We start from the raw sequence: 20,230 nt of genomic DNA, 5'->3' as shown, positions 1-20,230 counted from the left end.
TAACGAAAACAATAGGGTCCTACGCACTTTGTGCTTGGGCCCTAATAATCCTAACGAAAACAATAGGGTCCTACGCACTTTGTGCTTGGGCCCTAAAAAAACATTGGCCTGCACATGTGTGCACGTTGTGTCTAATGACATGGATTCATTGATTCTAATGATATGGATTATGTCTAATGATATTAGCCTACATGGATTCAAGGTTTTCTAAACAAAACTTATCAAAATATGGAGCAAATCCGACCTTTCGCGAGTTGGGGAGCGCAATGTTCCATGACACATAATAACAATCCATTTGTATTACAGATGCGCGGATGGGCTATTATTATTTAATCCGCAACCGCATCACAAAACTCATCTGTCCGCACCAACGTTTTTTGATAAATTTTCAAAACCGCATCCGCGGCGCTGACTGTTTTAAGGTCTGAGCGATGCAAGGCGCTGCTGCCGTGAGGCTAGAAAGCTCTTGGCTGTTCTAGAAAGGAGACTGATCCAATGCAGCAAAGATATTTTAAAGGCTAAAGTCCCTAGTAGGCTATAGCTTATTGGCTATGTTGTATCCCCAGAATATCAGCAGTGAAGTCCGTTTCCGATTGAGCACAGGGATAAAAATAAATAAATAAATAGTAACGCACATCGGCAAACCTGACTACTAGGCTACTGTAGCCTAAAATTTTATCATTTTGTTTTGAATTTTGTTTAAAATGCATTTTAAGATTTCTATTTATTTCTCATGTCTGTGAGGCAGTAGGCCTAGCCGCCGAGTTTCGGTTCATTTATGAGAGAGCTCACACGCAAGAGATCGCATCGGCGCTTCCACGTCCTGCTGCTGATAATATGTCTGCTATATTTGCTTCTTATTTATTAATTCCAGGCAATTAGTTAATGAAACAGTGATTAAAATTAAGATACAATTTATACAAAACGAAATTTTAAGTTAAAGAAAGGCTTTCTACAAAACAAAACTTAATAAAGTGGTCAAAATCATGTCTGACCCATCTTCAATGCGAATGTATCTGAGAATAATCTTAAATAAGGAAATCTATACAGTGATTAGTTCATGCCAAATTACTGCTTGATGAAAATTTGACTATTTAAAATTGTGCTCGTTTTTTTTCTTCGGATGTAGGTGACAATATTTAAAGTCTGTCTATCAAAAGCGACTTCTGATGTGTGCGCCAAAGTCTGTCGGGGGACTTCTCTGATCCAATGTAATGTATTTAATGCGGTTTACCGCTATACCGCGGGAATATCTTGCTTTTCAACCGCGGTTAGAAAAAATCCATACCGCCCCAGCCCTAATTTCACCATTGAATCACACTTACCTGCAGTGGATGGTGCTTCCCTTCCTGAAGATGACCATTCCCTTGCTGTGCTCCGGTGAGCTAAAAGAGTTAAATATTTCCAAGCTTGCTCTGACTGGACCATCACATAAGTGCAGATGTGGGAAACCTGTTCCCATGTCTATCGGCCACAATAGCTGTGTGTTCTGTCTGGGCCACGCCCACGCAGAAGCAGTACTGGTCAAGGCTGAATGCCCACTCTGTGGGGCAATGTGCCTCAAAACGCTCCGCTCTAGATAGATTGCAATAGGTAGTGCTATTTAAGTGCAATGACCTGAATGCTCTCGCTCCATTCCCTCCCCTGTCCCTCGAGGACCTGGGGAACTACAATGCTCAAGGCGAGGATATGGAGCAAACAGATTGTGAGGCTGTACCACTGGCTCAGTTCCCGCATGCACCCACACCCCCACACTCTTCTTCCCCCGTCATGTTCACTAAAAGTGTTCACTAAAAGTGCCTACCCGACGGTAAGCTAAAAAAATTTATGAATCCAGTCCAGACCTGCCCATGTTCAAAGAACTTTGCGTCGTGACCGATTTGGCGCTAAGAGCAACAAAGGCCATCCGCCAGAATGATTGGGCGCTCCATGGGAGATCTGGTCATCCTAGACCATCACCTTTGGCTGACGCTGACCGACAAAAAAAGCAACAAGCTATGAAGCATTAGATGATTAAACAAGGCAGTACCACCGCCCAGCCCAGCTGTTCACGCTCCGCTTCAGTGCAGCACCCCCCAAAACGGCAGCACTCTACTCCCCAGGCCTCTCAGGGTCCATCTTTTTCTGAAAAAGACTTGGCCGAAGTGCCGCTATACACAGCCACCACACCAAGGGCCCCGCCCATTGGGAAAACCTTCAACTGTTCAGCCTCAGCTTTCCTGATGTCTTCAGCAGTGTGTTCCGTGTTGTTCACCGTGGGGAAGCCCTGCCCACAAGCGTACTCGCACAGAATCCCTGTTCTCTCCTCCTGCCGACCCTGTTCGGGAGATTGTTCACAAGTTTTTACCTGTGCCAATAAAGTGTAAAAACAAATTGCACTTTGCCCGCCTTGCCGGCAGTGCGAAAAGAGAAAAATACACAAACACTCACGAAAAGAGCTATGTTCCTATTCATGCACCCACACACATCCCACTAACCATTAGCCCCACTCCTGGGCTGGGCGCTGTTTTAAGCTCTTCAGTGATTTGTCTATCGCTGTCCAAGCGAATAAAAGCTTGGGAATCCCTTCCCGGCATATCAAATTGGGTGATAACAACTCTAAAGCACGGTGACACACTTCAGTTTGCGAGACGGCCACCACGCACAATGTCATCTCAAAACGTTCACATTCTGCGTGCAGAAATGGACAGCCTGCTTGCAGTACATGTAATTGAACCTGTCGAGCTCAGTGAGTGTCAAAAGACAGCAGGTTGCATCCAATTCTGGACTTAAGGCTTCTGAATCACGCGCTGTCAAAGCGCCCGTTCAAAATGTTGACTCAAAAGCAGATCATAGCACACATCCATCAGAATGACTGGTTTGTCTCTCAGTAGATCTGAAAGATGCCTATTTTCATATCCTGATCGTCCCTCATCTTGAGGTTCGCATTCGAGGAGACGGCATATCGATTCACAGTCCTGTCGTTCGGCCTTTCCCTTGCTTCGCGCACATTCATGAAATGTGTGGATGCAGCTTTAGCCCCTCTGAAAGCGGAGGTGTTGCGCATATTCAATTACCTAGACAACTGGCTCATTTTAGCATAGTCAGAGACTGTGGCGCACTGCACAGGGACAGGCTGCCTGTGCATTTGAATACACTTGGCCTATGGTTCAATGTGAGGAAGAGCTTATAAATACTCAGTCAGGAAATATCCTTCCTGAGGTTGCGTTTGAACTCTGTAACAATGCGCTTCGTCTACTCTGTCTACTTTGCCCTTGGCCGAGAGAATACATTCAATGTGCAGCTCAGCATCGAGTTTCAAATTGGGCTGGGCTCTGCCTCTGAAATGCTTTCAGAAACTCCTCAGTCTTATGGCAGCTGCAGCGGCGGTCACTCCCCTTGGTCTGTTACACATGAGACCTCTGCAGTACTGGCTCAACCGGCAAGTTCCTCAATGGACATGATGCTACGGGCACCATTGTGTTGTAGTCACCAACCACGGTCTATCTGCAACAGCACCATGGACAATTCTGGGGTTTTACCAGCCTAGAGTCACCTTTGGTCAGGTTTACAGTCGCAAAGTAGTTACTACAGATGCAACCAACACAGGCTGGGGCACATTAAGCGATTGCCGCCCGGCATTCAGGGAATGGAGGAATGTAAAACAGACCTGGCACATCAACCGCTTGGAGATGTTGGCAGTAATTTTAGCCCTAAAATCATTTGAGTCAGAGGTGACAGGGCATCATATTCTGATTCGCTCTGACAACAAGATGGTAGTGGCATTCATCAATCACCAGGGCGGTGTGCGATCACCAGCAATGATGACACTCGTGCGGACATGCTCTCTCGTTTGGGAGTGATCACTGGGGAGTGGAAACTCCACCCCCTGATAGTCACGGAGATCTGGAAGGGCGACGATAGATCTATTCCCCTCCCAGGAGACTCCATGACAGGAAAGATCCTGTTGGGGCTGGATGCGTCTTTTCACATGTCGAAAGTATGCATTCCTCCCGCTGCGCCTCATTCCTTCACTCCTCTCCAAAATTAGGGAGGAAATGGAAACAGTACTGATCACGCCGAGGTGGCCGTGGAGCTCCTTTATGTGCATCTGTGGGAAATTCCACTAAGACGGGACCTTCTTCCTCAGACTCGCGGCTCGATTTGGCATCTGCAGCCAGACTTATGGAATCTTCATGTGTGGCCGTTGAGTGGGTCGCGTTGGATGACGAAGACCTCTCACAGGCAATAAAGAATAAATTTTTGCATGCTAGAGCCCCATCTATGAGACTGCTTTATGCCTACAGATGAAATGTGTTTGTAAAATAGTGCAAAACGCAACGTGATTATCTTGTTAATTGCCCTATTTCTAATTTTTACAGGAGCGCTTAGGATCGAGACTATCAATCTGCATTCTCTTTCATTTAAAACAACTCTCTTACTCACCCTGGCATCCATTAAGAGGGTGAGTGATCTGCAGGCATTCTCAATGCACAGCTCTTGTTTGGAATTTGGTCTGAGCAAATCTAGAGCCACGCTGAGACGAAAAAGTTTATATTACCAAAGTGTTCTCTACCCCTTTTAAGGTGCAGGTAGTCACTTTACAAGCCTTTTACCCCCTTCAAGTTGGAAGAGCAACGCTCCCTTCATATGCTCTGTCCAGTCAGAGCGGTACACACCTATGTGTCCCGAATCAGACAGACGGTCCATCTTTTTTCTGTTTCGGAGGTTGCTTGAAAGGCATGCCAGTCTCAAAGCAGAGACTGTCACATTGGATTGTCGACGCTATATCAGTGATGTACTAATCTCAGGGAACCCAATGCCCTATTGGCATTAAGGCACACTCAACAAGAGGCATGGCCACCTCTTGGGCATGGGAAAATGGTGCTTCCACACATGAAATTTGCCTAGCGGCGGGTTGGGCTTCGCCCCAGCAACTTTGCATGATTTTACAACCTTGACGTGCGTTCGGTGGCTTTACAGATATTGTCTGTGCAGCAGCATTAATTCATTTTGTTCTAAAGTCCGCTTCGAGAACTCTATAAATTAAATTTGCTCCCGAACTGCACGCGCCTGTGCAACAATACAATACTCTGCCCTTCATGTTAAGCTCTGTAGGGTGCACTGGTTGTTTAGATCAGTTTTACTATCAGATATAACTAATAATGAATGTTTTTTTAATTATTAACTAATAATTAAATTAAATAATAGAATTTAACTTGTTAAATTCTATCCTCGGGGCACCACTCTTTGACAAGAGAAAAAGTATAGTAAGTGACTGATCAAGTCTCATAAAATTCTACCCTGAAGGTTGAGTATTTTCATTAATAATCAAAAAGGGAAGAAGCTAGTCAAATTATTGCCATATGAATCCAACAGTAATCTGGTTACAGTTGGCTTCTAACAACAACAATTTAACAATACTGAAATAATACGGGAGTTCTTGACGTGGCAGAGGCTGGCTCCAACACAAATATTCAAACAAACAACTAGGAGTACTTCTTATTATAATATAACAAGATTTATTATAATCAAACAGCACTAAACACCGCCAATACTATATGAAGGATTAAACTCCACGTGGGGAACTAGGTTCAAAATTGCGAACTGAATTCAAAATGGAAACTAGTTTCAAAATGGAGGATTAGATCGTAAAGGGTGGAGCCAATGATTATTTGAATGTGGAGGGAAAGAAAGATGGCTGGATCAGATCCAGGTGACGGAACTAATACTACGTGGGGGTGGAAATGAGCAGGCACACAAAGGAACTGACCAAACAGGTGTGAGAATTTGAAAACACCAGCCTGAGTTGGACATAAACCGCAGTGCTGCTCGCTCCGTGAATTTCAGTGTGCGTGAGAGAGAGAGGTAACGAAACAGGGGTGCATGCAATTTAACGGAGGATAAATGCTGGTAACAGCGCGATTGAAACACTTCAAGTTCAAAGTTCAGATCACTCAATAAACAACATTTCATCCAAAAATGACGATCTCACAAATCAAAACAGCAATCAGCGATTGTAAACATACAATTGTAATCAAAACATCAAACGTTCAGCATTAAATATATTATTTAGTTTATAAGATAAATCACAGTTTCTAACCTAAATCTGCCCTGATATCAAGCCTATATCTTGTGTGATTTCAGCAGGGTTGTCCATTTGAATTCCTGTTGCGTTGAGCGGTCAGGAGAAAACAATTTGGAGTGGGTCCTTTGTCTTACGCTCTTCAGCGAAAAGACACATCTCTGCATTATTTCTCGGGTCCGGTGATGGAGAGAAATGCAGGAGGTAGTCAACATTGATAGAAAACGATTGAGAAGGGAAGCTGGTCGCCTTTTCCATTTTCTAAATAAATTCTCTGTTGTCTCGTAGTGAAAATGAATGAACCGGTTGTAATAAGTATATTACACGACTGAAACAAAGCTAAGTTAATCTTACTCTACCGTGGCCAAATGGTGAGGTTAGAAAAACGTGGTCTCTCTTTGTCCAGAATGAGGGAAACTCCTTTGTATGTGTAGATACGCATCTCTTTAAACCGCAGGCTTGCGTGGCTGTATGCAGAGAGACCGAAATCAAATCTGTCCGCTAGTTTTGTGCAGAAGATGACGTCATCGGTCATAGGCAGCTTTTGACCAATGACGCTTGAGATTTGGTCCATGGGCGGGACTTCCATCCGGCTGTGAAGCATTCTGGGAAACCTAGTTCAATGTCTCACCTTTGATCATAGAACTAAGGGCCATGCGGTCTCCGCTGCCATTTATATTGGGCAAGGCCCTACAGCTCCGTCATACTTCGTTTATACTGCCTAATTACACTACATGCAGTATCTCTTATGTCTCAGCTGTGCTTTAGACATTCAAATGTAAAGCGATGCCACACTCTGGCCATGCCACTTGAATGTATATTTACTGTGTTTCCCACACAACTACATTAATATACTTGATATACTTGACTCGGTCAAGCCTTAGACACTCATTCTCTGGTTAAAAGATAGATATGCACTGTGTTTCCCTTAGTGGAACTGAGCTGTTTCACTACCAGACTGTGCACCTGGATGTGCTCTACTAGGACCCTCTTAAATGCAAAGCATTCCGCTACTGAGCGTGATGTGCTTGTTAGCTCGCCCCCTCAGAACTGTCAGGGCGAGGTTGATTTATTGTATTCTTGCTATAAGCTAAGCATTGTATCTGTATGACACAATCTCATGTCCTGCCCCTTGTATACACTCGGGGTAGTTACAACGAGATTCACTCCAGTATGGCGTGATCATACACATTCCCATAAGCATCAGCGACGCAATGTAAGTAACCGAAATCTAAAGGGGAAAGTCTCCCGTTACGTATGTTACCTCAGTTCCCTGAGATGTAGGGAACGAGACTTTGCGTAGCTAGCCGAAAACTGAGCGTCACACGCTCAATGTCATTGGCTGAGCGGGAACGAATGCCATTGGCACAATTCAGTTTCATCTGAATTGGCGTGATCCAATAGGAGTTCAGAATTCTGAGAAAAGGAGTTTTTCCCATAAGCGTCAGCAATGCAATGTCTCGTTCCCTACATTTCAGGGAACAGAGGTTGCATATGTAACCAGAGAAGTTTTCTTTTGTTCCCTAAACAATATTGGTTGTGTGTTGGGTTGCCAGCTGATGTCCATTCTAAAATCAACCAGTTAAGAAGCACTGACTACTTTTTTCATATGTTCAAGAAAAAAACATAATCTTTTCCTGAATGTTTGTGCCAAATGTTGGCATGTGCTACATTCAAAGGGTTGTTAATGGATCCTTTGGAATTATGTGGATTTCTGCATGAATGCTCCCTAATATGCTGTTTGATCTTGATCTAAATCATGATAACAGATAAAGACAGTCTTGTATAGTAGATGGTATCCACAATTGGCAGATGATTTACAAATGGAGGAAATTCTGCACCAGTGCTGTTCTCTCCAACAAGCTTGGCACACGAGCGTGGCATAGAATCCTCAAATAAGTGACGCAGTACTCAAGGGTACATAACATCTGCACGCATCTCCTCTGCAACATAACATCTGTGTTTCATGAGTTTAAGAACAACAGTGAACGAGTTCTTTTCACATGCTAATATTGTGGAGGAAACAACTGCTCTCCAAAAATATACTGCTGCCCATCTCAAATCTCTTGAGCAGATACTGTTCTTAAGCACTAATAGAACAATGTTATGTGTATGTGTATGGGTGAAACTTCCGAAAACATCTGAGTCACATGTCACAATCAGGGTTTTTCCTGGCTCAAAATGAGGCGGAGGTGGTACCATACTAATCAAAAAAGTGAAAACACGTAAACATTGGCTTTGCGTTAATACACTACTAATGACCTGGCAACTGAATACTAGTGTTAATGTTGTCATCTGTTTTTAATTTAGTATTAATCCTGTGTCAAATTTTTTATCATATTTATTCAACTTTATCCTATTTTATTTATTTATTTATTTTTTTAATTTTAGTTGACAAAGTCTGGGCTTTTTAATGTAGTTTTAGTCAATGAAAACTGTTGATGTTTTAGTCATATTTTAGTAACATTTAGTCATATTGACATTTTAGACACTGAACACTGTAAACATTTATATATATATACACACACACATTTTACTGTTATTTTAATGTTATTTTTCACATTAGATTGGTCTTATCATAATGATCTCATGATGATGACTGTAAAACAATTAAAGGATGGGCAATGAGGAGGCGAGAACCGGCTTGTCAACATAAATAATAATTTAATAAGAAACTTAAAACACAGCATAAACAAACACACATGCGGACATGCCCGTAATTCATTCTCTCTCTCTCTCTCTCTCTCGATCTCTCTCTCTCTCTCTCTCTCTCGAACAATCGTCACCGGCCGCCTTTATCCCTCGCGCGCCTCATCAGGCCGATTGGGGACTGGGCGCGCGATATTACGACCCGGCCCCGCCCCCGCCCCCCTCCTCTCCACATTCCTCCCGGCGTTATCTCAGACCGGGGTGCCACCGGCATGACTTACACCCCCCCCCAACATGCCAACACGCCAACACGGTGCGAAAGGGAGAGAGAGAAAAAACTCACTCACCGGTTCTCTGATGTACCGTCGCGTGGTCCTCGAACACTCCTCCACATTCAGGCGGACGACAGCCGCTCCAACCCCGGGCGAACCGGAGTGAAACCTTCGACCCCCAGCGGGCAGAACGCGCCTCATCAGGCCGATTGGGGACCGGGCGCGCGATATTACGACCCGGCCCCGCCCCCCTCCGCTCCACAATGACGTTGCAAGCTGCTGACAGCGGGGGTGAGAGACGAGCGTCTCCATTTTAGAGTGCGCATCATCCGGCAGAACTTTAAATCTCTCCCGGTCTCGACTCCCGCTCAGAATGGGTCTCTTCCACAACTGGTTGAAGCGGTTTTGACCGCTTGATTTACATGCTCCCGTATTATATGAACTTTAATTAAGGATGAAATAAAGATATATCGCCAAGCTGTGATCTGTGATCAGACACTCGAGCTGCAGCGCTCCTCTCTTCTCACGTGTCATCATTATAGTTTATTTATAAAGCACACTTAAAAACAACAAATTTTGCAACAAAAGTGCTGTACAATTTTTTACAAACATTAATAAGATAATTAAATAGAACTTCTAAAATGTTCAAAAGAACAAACTAATAAAACATTGTAAAACCTACACATAAAACTCCTATAATTCTCAAACAACATTATAGGCTAAAGAGAAAAAATGTCTTCAATCTAGTTTTAAATATAGGCAATGAGGAAGAAGACCTAACAACAAATGGGATTGCATTCCACAACCTGGGGGCCGATCAACTTTTTCCACTTTTTCAAACAGGAACGAGGAGCAGAGAGGAGTAACAGATTTGATGATCGAAAAGACCTGTAGGTGCAGAATGTTGTTGAAGTAAATCAGCAATGTACTGAGGGGCTAAACCATGCAAGGCCTAATAAACATACAGCAGAACCTTGAATTTAAATCTGTAGCTAACTGGAAGCCAATGTAGGGAAGCTTACCCATTATAAGTCTAGCTGCTGAATTTTGGACTACTTGCAGACGTGAAAAAGAAGATTGAGACAGACCCACATATAAGCCGTTGCAGTTGTCCAGCCAGGATGTATTAAGAGCATGTATCCTTATTTCCAAGTCCTTCTGTGAGAGAAACTGTTTTAATTTAGCAATGGACCGTAGATGAAAAAAGCTCCCTAGAACAACAGCATTTATCTGATTATCATATAATAAGTCAGAATCAAAGATGACAAAAATTTCTTAACCAAAAGTAATGACCTTTTTTTTTATTAATAATTTAATAAACTTAACAGTTTTCTGTGATTAATCATGATTATTCATGGTACATCAAAACAAACAATAAAATATAATCCTAAATATATTTACTTTATATTTTGTCTCAAAGAACTTGCAAGAAATTGGTTAGCCATCATTTGTATTATTTAAATACATGTTAAAATTGTTCATTATTAGACACCATACATACAGATATAAAACAAATAGAAAGCTGAAGTTTAAAATCTCAAAACAATTATTTTCTCTGGCTGCCATTCAGTCTTGACAAGTATACCTGGCTGCAGCTTTCTGAATGGCCAAGTCCTTCTCACAGTCTTTATCACTCACACGCTGGGTCTAACTCGGATGACAATGAGTGAGCATTTTCAGGCGAGGCGAAAAGATAAAACAGCTTGCCCGTATCTCTCCCACACCTGACTCACCACTTGCAGGTGAAGTCTCCACTCTACCTAAATGTGCTCCTGTGTTTATTATGCCCCAGGCATGTGTCACACGTAATGAATAAGCGTGCACTGCTCCACACAATCAGTTTCTGTGCTAGGATGTGCAGTCGAGTCGAGCGTGTACTTAACTTTTACAATTATATTTGCCAATTTTAGCCACAGAAAGTGGGTAAAACATTAGTGATGTTTCAGGAACGTCATTAAACATAAGCCACAGCAATCCATTTTGCAAGTGAGTTCATCAATCTGTCCTGTTCTCACGGGATGCATTCTGGCATTCCGTCTTTTAGGATACTATGTCAAGTTAAAAGTAGTTGAAACTTTGAAAATGGCATCTAGAGATCCCTGCATTCTGTCTGATGTGCCTCGTGAAAACACAAAGTTTCATGTTCTTCAAGTGTGAATTACACTAACGGTAGGAAAATGTGTACTTTTATTACTGAATTGACATACAGGTCAGGAGGCGTGATTAATTGACTTACATTTTCTAAAATGCATGAATGTACTGTATATCTCGGAATATATTATCAGTCGAGATGATTTACTTTTCTGTAATACAATGATTTTGTATTTAAATCGCCAATAAATGAAAGGCTGTACAACACATAATTTCATAAATGCTTTAAATAATTACAGCAATGAGAATGAGATGTGTTTTGTTTGTTGTTTTGCATTACAGTACTGAGTATTTGTTGAAGGGGGGTAAATGTCACAATGCAGAAATCTTAATAGTCCTAAAAGTAGGCTTAACTTTCTTTCAGCAAAATGTATTGAATACAAGTTAAATGTGAATTGACATGTTCTTGACAGGTTTCCTGATATTCACCTGCACATATTATACAAAATGCGCTGAATGTTTTTGGTAGATGTAAACAGTATTACTCTTAGAGAAGCCCTCATCTGAATGTTCAAGCATGTTTCTGGTTACAGTATAATGTTAAATGAGGCTGCTTTAGTGCCTCTGGGTGTAGACATCCTCCAGTCATAGTGGAACCAAACAATTTTCTAACAGAACACCAGAATGTCTATGTGCCATCTCTTATGAAAGGCGTCTGGTCATGCGTAAGAGTTATCAAACACACAGAACAGTAGAGTGACTGAAAGTCAAGTATTTGACGGTCAGGTCAGAGTTGTGACCCCAGTCTCTTTTGATATGTTGTGTGCTGTGATGTGAATAAGCCCATTCAAACTCAACAAGTCCAAAAATACACAGACACAGACAGCGTTTTGTCTAGAAGAGCAGGTCAAGATGCCTCCTAACCAATGCATGCTCCCATCAGCAGCGATAAATATCAGTTTGTTTCATTTTGATTAATTTAATTGATTTAGCAGACACTTTCATCTAAATGCACTCTGCGAATGACCCCATAGTCTTTTGTATACAGGGTTAACAACAATATTCTTATTTCAGTAACACTGTTTGATTACATGCTCAGTGTGTACTTGTATTAGTGACTATCATATGTACTGTAATCTTTTGGGTTTATATCACCTTAAACCTGAGATGAGTAGTGATGGAGTTCTTATGTATGCTGGACATTTGTTGACAGTTTTTCCTTCAATATCCACACCGAAATTCATACATAGACACAGTTTATATTTGTATACAAAACTAATAAAGCAGGCCTTTAGATCAAAAGGATTTTAAAGGTGCTGAAAGCAAATTTAGCGTTCTGAAGCTTTCACGGGATTGAGCCATTAAATTAGCTCCGCCATCATTCCAAAACCCCTCCCTCCAAAGACACCAAAACCGAGCAACAGAGCAGCATTGTGGCTCTCAAATTCAACAGTGGCACAATACTATGGAAGCCGTGTAGTGCCAAATTAAAAAAGAAGGAAGTGTGTTTTAATGTGTGTGTTAAATTTAAACATTTATTTAAATGTTACAATAAAATAGCACTTTGGCTTTTCTTTATCCATTTGACAATCGAGTTTAAAAATGTCATTGGACACTTTACACATGGAAGAAACCAATAAACTTTCCACTCAGTTTTAAGACACACCCCCTCTCCCACGTCCCACTCGAAGAAGATGTAAGACAGTCTGCCATTGGACGGATATTGATAGAGGTTTGCATGCTCTATTAAACCTGCGTAAATGAAACGGATGCGAGGCGTATCAGAAGTTAATGGTCATTTGTTGCTGCTACAATTAAATGCCAAGTGTGGCCCTGCCCAAACGTGCACAGTGGTACTTGTCCGGGAAGGGAGCCGGTAACCACGATGCCGTCAACACCTTTGCGTGTACAGCACCTTTAAGTACATGAGGAACATACAGTGAATTCAGTCAAATGTGTCCAAACTTTTTACTAGTACTGTGCATGCATACAGTATATCAATGAGATGAGTGCTAAAAAGAGATTTTGTCATTTGTTGTCTGTTTGTTTGTATATGTATCTGTAGGAAAAGCGACTACAATGTTTGTCATTCAGGGCCATCAAAGAGAAAGAGTGGCTAATGGAGTCTCTCATCCGCTACATCAAAGTGATTGGTGGTCCACGTGGACGAGAGGGGCTTCTGGTTGGACTGAAAAATGGAGCTGTGTGTAATTTTGAAACGTATATGGTGTTATGTCTTGAAATTAATAGTTTTTATATCTCTTTCTGAAACAGTATTGCTTTATAACCAGTCTCAAGATCAGGGATGGGCAAAATTCTAAATGGAATAATTATCAATAATTAATATTCATGAAATGATTCAAATTGACCATGCCCTACAGATAGTTCAAGTGAAATGTGGATTCAAAAAGTTGAGTTACAATTCTACATCCTGTTTGCTATCTCACTTTTAGTTTAAATTCAGGAACTAAATTAAGATTTAAAAGGCATTTTCAGCAACCCCCGCTGCATGTACCCTGTGTATAGCAGGTTTTTGATGTCACAAACGTTTGTGTGTGTAGATTCTGAAGATCTTTGTGGACAACCCCTTTGCCATTACGCTACTGAAGCAGAACACCTCTGTGCGCTGTCTGGACATGAGCACGTCACGCAGTAAACTCGCTGTCGTGGATGAACACAACACATGCCTGGTGTACGACATCCACACCAAAGAGCTGCTCTTCCAGGTCTTTCTTTGTTCCTGTGCTAAATAAATGGCTATTTATCAAAGTTTAAATGATGAGACCTGCTCACTTTACCTTCAAGCTGAAACTTCTGGTCAGTTAAAGGGATAGTAAAACAAATATACAATTTTAGAACACAAAAGTCATTATTTTCTCATTCTCATGTCGTTCCAAACCCACATGAAGAATGTTTTTAAGAATGTTCAAACTGTTTTTTTCCATATAACAACCAGTTCATGATCACCATGTCTGTCACGCTCCAAAAACTACAAAAAACTTGCTTTTTTATTTAATTAAATTTTTTTAGTTTGGTTATTCACCTCAATCCAGGTGGCAGAGGACAAGTCTCAGTTGCCTCCACTTCTGCATCGATCCCCGCATCTTATAACGTGGCTCGTTGTGCATGACATCGCAGAATCTCACAGCATGTGGAGACTCGTGCTACTCTCCGCGATCCAGGCACAACTTACTACGTGCCACACTGAGAGCGAGAACAACTAAACGTGACAACGAGGAGGTTACCCCATGTGACTCTACACTCCCCAGCAGACGGGCCAATTTGGCTGGATTCACTCAGCATGCCCTGGATTTGAACTCGCCACTCCAGGGGTGATAGTCAGCGTCAATACTCGCTGAGTTACCCAGGCCCCTACAAAAAACGACCTTAAATTATCTTAAAAGTTATATTCCAAGTCTTCATCATTATTCACTGCAAATTTAGTCCTCCTCCATTGGAGCTCAACCAATATTTATTTTTTACAACTAATACCATTGTCGTTTATTTTTGTTTACATGTTCGAGAAAGCAGAAAAGCATAAATATCAGTTTAAAACAACGTTAAAAAACTGTCATCTGTTGATCTTTATTCGCCATAGCTCTCATATAAAATAATGGCATCTTTAGACTCGTTGTATCAGGTTTGAAGTTTATGATGTTTGGTCATGAGACATGTGAGAACCAATAATGTTTGGTGTTAATAACCTTAAACCTATCAGTTATCAGTAAATAACGACTTAAATTTTGGTCTGCTCCTCAAACAAAGCTATTGACTTCAGAAGACTTGGAATAAATTGTATGGACTACTTTTATGATACTTTATATTTTTAGTTTTTTTGTGGTATATGTTCTTGTTGGAGCTTGACAGACATTAGTTGCGTTCACACATACAGCCTTTTCCAGAAAAGTACCTACAATTTCCAGTTTAGTGATCATGTGTGAACATGACACTTTTGAAAATGCTGGTATATGCTCTGCCAATTTTCCTTAATGCGAAGTTGAATCAATACCAATAAATTTCCTTATTGATGGTATTTGTGAACATCACATTTGGTACATTTACCAGTAAAGGCAACCCAACAATTTTCCTGTAATTTACCTGGTTGCATGTGTGAATGGAGCTGTAGTTATTATGAACTGTTGTATGGCAAAGAGTTGTGTATAGATTCTGTAAAATTTTAAAAATAAACAAAGGGTTTGGTTCATCTAGATTTCATGTACAAATGGAATGTAATCAGAGATTATTTAGCAGAGATGGGCCACTTCTATTAAAATGAATGTGAGAAATTGGAATGCCCAACGTTCAACGGAAGTAGAAAGGAAGTCCCGCATTACCGGTAAAAGAGCCAATCACCTTTTAGATTCAGACATCACCTGTCAATCAAATCAAACAACGCACATGCACATTAACTATACAAGCAGAGAAAATTTTGTTTTTAGCGTAATCTGAGGTAAAGGAGCACAATTTATGAGACCGGTGTTGTCAGACTTTACTGCTGATTTGAAATACAGTGCATTCAGAAAGTTTTAAATATATTTTTTTCCCACATCAATCTACACTTCCTACCCCATAATGACAAAGCAAAAAAATGATTTTTATATCATTGCAAATGTATTAAAAAGAAAAAACTGAAACATCACATTGACATAAATATTCAGAGACTTATCTCAGTACTTAGTTGAAGCACATTTGGCAGCAATCACAGCCTCAAGACTTTTTGTGTACGATGCGACAAGCATTGCACAGCTGGATTTGGGGATTTTCTACCATTCTTCTCTGCAGATCCTCTCAAGCTCTGTCAGGTTGGATGGGGACCATCGGTGGAGGTTTCTCCAGAGATATTTGATTGGGTTGATGTCCGGGCTCTGGCTGGGCCACTCAAGTACATTCACAGAGTTTTCCCGAAGCCACTCTTGCGTTGTCTTGGCTGTGTGCTTAGGGTCATTGTCCCGTTGGAAGGTTTACCTTCAGTAATCCAGTCTGAGGTCCTGATTGCTCTGGACCAGGTTTTCATTAAGGATATCTCTGTATTTTGCAGTGTTCAGCTTTTCTTCAATCCGGACCAGTCCCCCAGTCCCTGCCGCTGAAAAACACCCATACAGCATGATACTACCACCACGATGCTTCAACATGGGATGGTATTGCACAGGTGATGAGCGGTGCCTGGTTTCCTCCAGATATGACGGTTGGAATTGAGGCCAAACAGTTCAGTCTTCGTTTCATCAGACCAGAGAATCTTGTTTCTCACAGTGTTGCAGTGATGGTTGTCCTTCTATAAGTTTCTCCCATCTCCACACATGATCTCTGGAGCTCAACCAGAGTGACCTTCGGGTGCTTTATCACCTCTCTTACCAGAAACAGCTATATAAGCAATATTGTCAAGTATGCTTACACATACAAGGGTTTTGTCTTGGTGACAGAAGCTTCCAGTGTACAAACAGCAACAAGACAGATATAATAATAAAAAAATAAAACAAAAATAAAAAGTGAATAGAAAATAAAGTATACATAGAAATACACAATAGGACAATATATATATATATATATATATATATATATATATATATATATATATATATATATATATATATATATAGATTCTATTATATTTCCTTGCTGTATATAAAGAATTGTATTTGTATATTGTACATACATAAAATATATATATTTACATATGTACAATATACAAATACAAATCTGTTATATACAGCAAGGAAATATAATGGCAGAAGCTGTAGGATATATTGGATAAATGAATTAAGCTGTGTATTGCAGATAATTATTGCTAAATGGGGCATTGCTTTTCCTGTGTCTGATGGTTCTGGTGCTCAGTGCTCTGTAGCGCCGGCCAGAAGGCAACAGATCAAAAAGGTAGTGGGCAGGGTGAGTGAGGTCCAGAGTGATTTTTACAGTGTTTTTCCTCACTCTGGATGTTTACAGTTCTTGATGGGAGGGCAGGGGGCAACCAATAATCCTCTCAGCAGACCGAACTGTCCTTTGTAGTCTTCTGATGTCCGATTTTGTAGCTGAACCAAACCAGACAGTTACTGAAGAGGACAGACTCAATGACTACTGAGTAGAACTGTATCAGCAGCACCTGTGGCAGGTTGAACTTCCTCAACTGGTGAAGGAAGTACAACCTCTGCTGGATCTGTTTCACAATGTTGATGTCAATGTGGGTCTCCCACTTCAGGTCCTGTGAGATGGTAGTGCCCAGGAACCTGAATGACTCCACTGCTGCCACAGTGCTGTTTAGAATGGTGAGGGGGTCAATGTTGGGCTGTTCCTCCTAAAGTCTACAATCATCTCCACTGTTTTGAACGTGTTGAGCTCCAGATTGTTTTGACTAAACCAGTGAGCCAGTCGTTCACTCTCCCTTCTGTATACAGATTCATCGTCATCTTGGATGAGGCCGATGACATTAGTGTCGTCTGCAAACTTCAATGCTTTGTATATTTAGGGCAGTGGTGGCTCAGCGGTTAAGGCTCTGGGTTACTGACCAGAAGAGGTTCAAGCCCCAACACCACCAAGACACCACTGTTGGGCCCTTGAGCAAGACCCTTGAACCTATCTGCTCCAGGGGTGCCGTTTCATGGTTGACCCTGCACTCCTACCCCAGCTTATCTAGGATATGTGAAAAATAAATAATTTCACCATGTATATGCAGAAATGTATGTATAATGTGTGACAATTGATCAATTTATTATTTATTTATACAAGAGTAGTGGGGAGAGCACACTTCCCTGGGGGGGCACCAGTGCTGGAAGTGAATTTCCCCTGTCTCACAAGTTGTTGCCTGCCTGTCCGTCAGACAGCTGATGATCCACTGACAGATAGACGTGGGAACAGAGAGCTGGTGTAATTTAGTCTGGAGTATAGCTGGGATGATGGTGTTGAAAGCTGAAGTTATGTCCACAAAAAGGATGCTTGCATATGTCTCTGGTCTGTCCAGATGTTGCAGGATATGAGGGGATCAAGAAAGGGTCCAGTGATGCCTTTCAGGTGGGCCAACACCAATCTCTCAAATAATTTCCAGACATCAGAGCGACGTGTCTGTAGTCATTAAGTCCTGTGATTTTGGGTTTCTTTGGAACAGGAATTATGATTGAGCGTACTAAGGCCCTTCTTCCATGATTGCTTAGTTTTGCCAGGCAGCCAGCTCTAGGAAGAGTCCTGGTTGTTCCAAACTTCTTCCATTTAAGAGTTATGGAGGCTGCTGTGCTCTTGGTAACCTTCAATGCAGGCAATTTTTTTTAGCCTTCGCCAGATCTTTGCCTCAACACAATCCTGTCTCTGGGCTCTGCAGGCAGTTCCTTTGACCTCATGGCTTGGTTTTTGCTCTGATATGCATTTTCAGCTGTGAGACCTTATATAGACTGGTGTGTGCCTTTTCAAATCATGTCCAACCAATTGAATTTGTCACCGGTGGACTCCAATCAAAGTATAGAAACATCTCAAAGATGTTCCAGAGAAGTGGGATGCACCTGAGCTAAATTTCAGGTGTCATAGCAAAGGGTCTGAATCAAAAATCTGGTTTTTGCTTTGACATTATGGGGTATGGAGTGTAGATTGATGTGAATTTTTTTTTAATGTAAAGCATTTTAGCACAAGGCTGCATCATAAAATATGAAGAGAATGAAGGAGTCTGAATTGCAGTGTATGTCCTTTGATCTTAATCTTAACCAACCATTTAGGAGATTTCTTTATTTTTCCATTCATGTAGATAGGAGCTGCACTGGCATGACTGGAAATAGCCTCCCGAGAGCATTCCTAAGATGGCCAACAGTGAACTGACTTGCTAGAAATACTTTGATGCAATCTAGATGTGTCAGAAACACAACTGCAGTTTATACTCAAACAATGAAGGCCAGCATCCCCTGCTCTTATAGTTTGTGTGCATGATTTTCTTGCAGGAGCCCAATGCGAACAGCGTGGCATGGAACACTCAGTGTGAGGACATGCTGTGTTTCTCTGGCAGTGGATATCTCAACATCAAGGCCAGTAACTTTCCAGTACACCAGCAGAAGCTGCAGGGCTTTGTGGTGGGCTACAACGGCTCCAAGATCTTCTGCCTGCATGTCTACTCTATGGCCGCAGTGGAGGTGCCACAGGTACGAGAAGAGTGTGCTATACTCAAGCAGTTTAGACATTTCAGTCTCTTTTTTTGTCAGAAAATGATGGAGAAAGAGTTTAGTGATGGCTAAATTAGTTCAATCAAATCAGGATCGAACCAATAAAAAGTAAAGTCATTTAAAGTTCAAGTATGAAGTGTCACCTGTGAGCAGGCCCAGAGAGAATCTGCATTTTCTGCAGATTAATATTAATTATTTTATCATATTAATAATAATTAATATATGACAGCCCTTTTATTAATACTGTTTGATTAGTATTTATTAGTATAATTGTGTAATAGTAATGTTTGTATTTTAGTGTTTATTTGTAATATTATTTGTAATTTCTTAAAATCTTTATAATAAAAAAAATTATATATGACAGCCCTTGTAGTAATTCTATTTAATAGTATTAATTGACATAATAGTAATGATACTAATATTATTATATTAGTAATATTTTATATTTAAATGTTTATTTGTAATATTCTACAGAAGAGGATTAGGGCCAATCAATAATAAAAAAATAAAGCCATCTCGAGATTAAAGTCATTATAATGTGAGATTAAACTTGTTAAATTTCGAGAAAAATGTCGAAATACAATCTTGAGAATAAACTCATTAAATATCGAGAATAAAGTCATTATAATGCGAGATTAAACTTAACGAGTTTTTTCTCGAAACACAACGACTTTATTCTCGATATTTAATGAGTTTATTCTCAAGATTGTATTTCGACATTTTTCTCGAAATTTAACGAGTTTAATCTCGCATTATAATGACTTTAATCTTGAGATGGCTTTATTTTTTTATTATTGATTGGCCCTAATCCTCTTCCGTAATATTCTGTATAATTTGTTCTAATATTTATAATAATGCATAAGAATTATTAATATTTGATGAGCCTTGTGGTGATACTGTTTAATAGTATTTATTAATATAACAGTAATATTTAGTGTTTTTGTTATACTATTTATAATAATAATGTTATTATTTGTAATATTATTTATTGTTTACAATAATTAATAATGAACATATTAATG

The 20,230-nt window shown here is 40.6% G+C and overlaps 1 protein-coding gene across 1 annotated transcript in view; it reads left to right on the top strand.

Moving 5' to 3' along the window:
- Window positions 1-20,230, top strand: part of LOC127620825 (intraflagellar transport protein 122 homolog) — a 97,945-nt gene that overhangs the window by 42,724 nt on the left and 34,991 nt on the right. Inside the window, exons 12-14 of the mRNA XM_052094081.1 lie at window positions 13,142-13,279; window positions 13,638-13,802; window positions 18,990-19,187. Coding sequence (XP_051950041.1) covers window positions 13,142-13,279; window positions 13,638-13,802; window positions 18,990-19,187 — 501 coding nt within the window. The remainder of the gene's footprint in view (window positions 1-13,141; window positions 13,280-13,637; window positions 13,803-18,989; window positions 19,188-20,230) is intronic.

Source organism: Xyrauchen texanus, chromosome 27 (assembly GCF_025860055.1).
Source record: "Xyrauchen texanus isolate HMW12.3.18 chromosome 27, RBS_HiC_50CHRs, whole genome shotgun sequence".
Classification (NCBI taxonomy): Eukaryota; Metazoa; Chordata; class Actinopteri; order Cypriniformes; family Catostomidae; genus Xyrauchen; species Xyrauchen texanus.
This window is presented reverse-complemented; position numbering and strand designations above follow the sequence as displayed.